Raw genomic sequence first — 1,445 nt, 5'->3', positions numbered from 1 at the left:
CAGTCAGGAGTCCATGAGACTCACCTCCAGTGAACCAGCAAAAAGCCAGAAGGGCGCTGTGGCTCACGTAGTTGAGCAGTCATTTGGGCAGAATAGCTCAGGGGCAGTGCTCAGGTGGTGAGTTCAAGCCCCAAGACCGGTGCGTCCTTGCTCACACAAACACACACACACACACACACACACACTCACTTGGAGGAGATGGTTAGCACAAATTAGCCATGTAGCATACCACTGTCACCAACTTCCTAGTCACATGCTGCCCCCTTTGTGGGTCGCAAGATGGTATGACGGGGCCTCTACATTTTTCCCTGCCTCCTTCTTTCCAAGCTTAAAGGTTCTTTCTTGGGGTGATTTCTAAAGGGAATCTCCAGGCTGGTGCCACCCCCCACCTCACCTCCAGAGCCCCCTCTTCCTAGGAGTCCGGCGGCCTGTGGGTAGACAATCAGAAGGACCAGCAGGCAGCCCTCTTTCCCCTGCCTCCTGGCCACCCCCAGGCCCAGTGGGGGCAGCTACTTCTGGAAGGGCCCTCCCTGCGTTCTGGACACGCACACGGTTCCCCGTCTGGGGGCCGGCCCCCAAGTATCCCGTCACCAGTGGGTTGAGGACCACGCTCCAGGCCCCCGTGATGAGCCCCAGCTTCCTCCAGGGCCCGCCCAGGCGGGGGTTCAGGAAGTCGGCCACGTTGGAGGCGTTGTAGGGGCCCAGGCAGAGCAGCAGGGTGAGCAGGGCGCCCCCCGCCACCCAGGCTGCGCGCAGCTTCCGCCGGTGGCTGAGCCCCGAGTGCGCCAGGGCGCGCAGGCAGCCCGCGTAGCTCAGCCCTGTCACCCCCAGGGGCACGAAGTACAGCAGGATGGAGAAACTGAGGCGGGCTGGGCCAGCCGAGGCTGGGTCCCAGGCTTCCAGGCAAACTGGGGACCCGTTGATAGGGGTGCTCATGCCCAAGGAGTGGGTGCTGTTGTCCAGCCAGCCCCCCGGGGCCTCGAGGCCCAGGACCAGCCCCAAGTGGCACAGCACCAGGGCCCAAATAAACACGCAGACACCCCAAGAATAGCGGGGTCTCCGGAGGGCCTGGTACCCGAAGGGGAAGGCAGCCCCCAGGTACCGGCCGGCGCTCAGGGCCGCCAGGAAGCCCCCGCCCGCGTAGAGGGGGGCAAAGTGGGCCAGGGCGAAGACGGGGCAGAGGCTGGGGGGCAGAGGCCAGGTCCCCGAGGCCAGGGCCTCCACGGCCTTCAGGGGCAGCGTGAGTGCCAGCAGCAGGTCGGAGCACCCCAAGTGCAGGGCGTACACCAGGCTGGGGGTGAGGCGGGGCCGGGCGTGGGTCATGGCGCCCCGGATGGCCAGCACGTTGAGTGGGAACCCCAAGGCGAAGGCAGCCACGTAGAGGGCAAAGGACAGCTGCGGGGGCAGGTCCATAGGGGCGGCGGGGGGCTCCGGTCCCCCAAATC

The 1,445-nt window shown here is 65.7% G+C and overlaps 1 protein-coding gene across 1 annotated transcript; it reads right to left on the bottom strand.

The window, feature by feature from the left end:
* Positions 1-509: 509 nt before the first annotated feature.
* On the bottom strand, positions 510-1,413 carry LOC125345482 (free fatty acid receptor 1-like). The gene is given in 2 exon segments (XM_048337622.1): positions 510-557; positions 559-1,413. Coding segments are annotated over 2 exon segments (903 nt in total).
* Positions 1,414-1,445: the final 32 nt, after the last annotated feature.

The sequence above is a fragment of the Perognathus longimembris genome, unplaced genomic scaffold (genome assembly GCF_023159225.1).
Source record: "Perognathus longimembris pacificus isolate PPM17 unplaced genomic scaffold, ASM2315922v1 HiC_scaffold_5668, whole genome shotgun sequence".
Lineage (NCBI taxonomy): Eukaryota > Metazoa > Chordata > Mammalia > Rodentia > Heteromyidae > Perognathus > Perognathus longimembris.
This window is presented reverse-complemented; position numbering and strand designations above follow the sequence as displayed.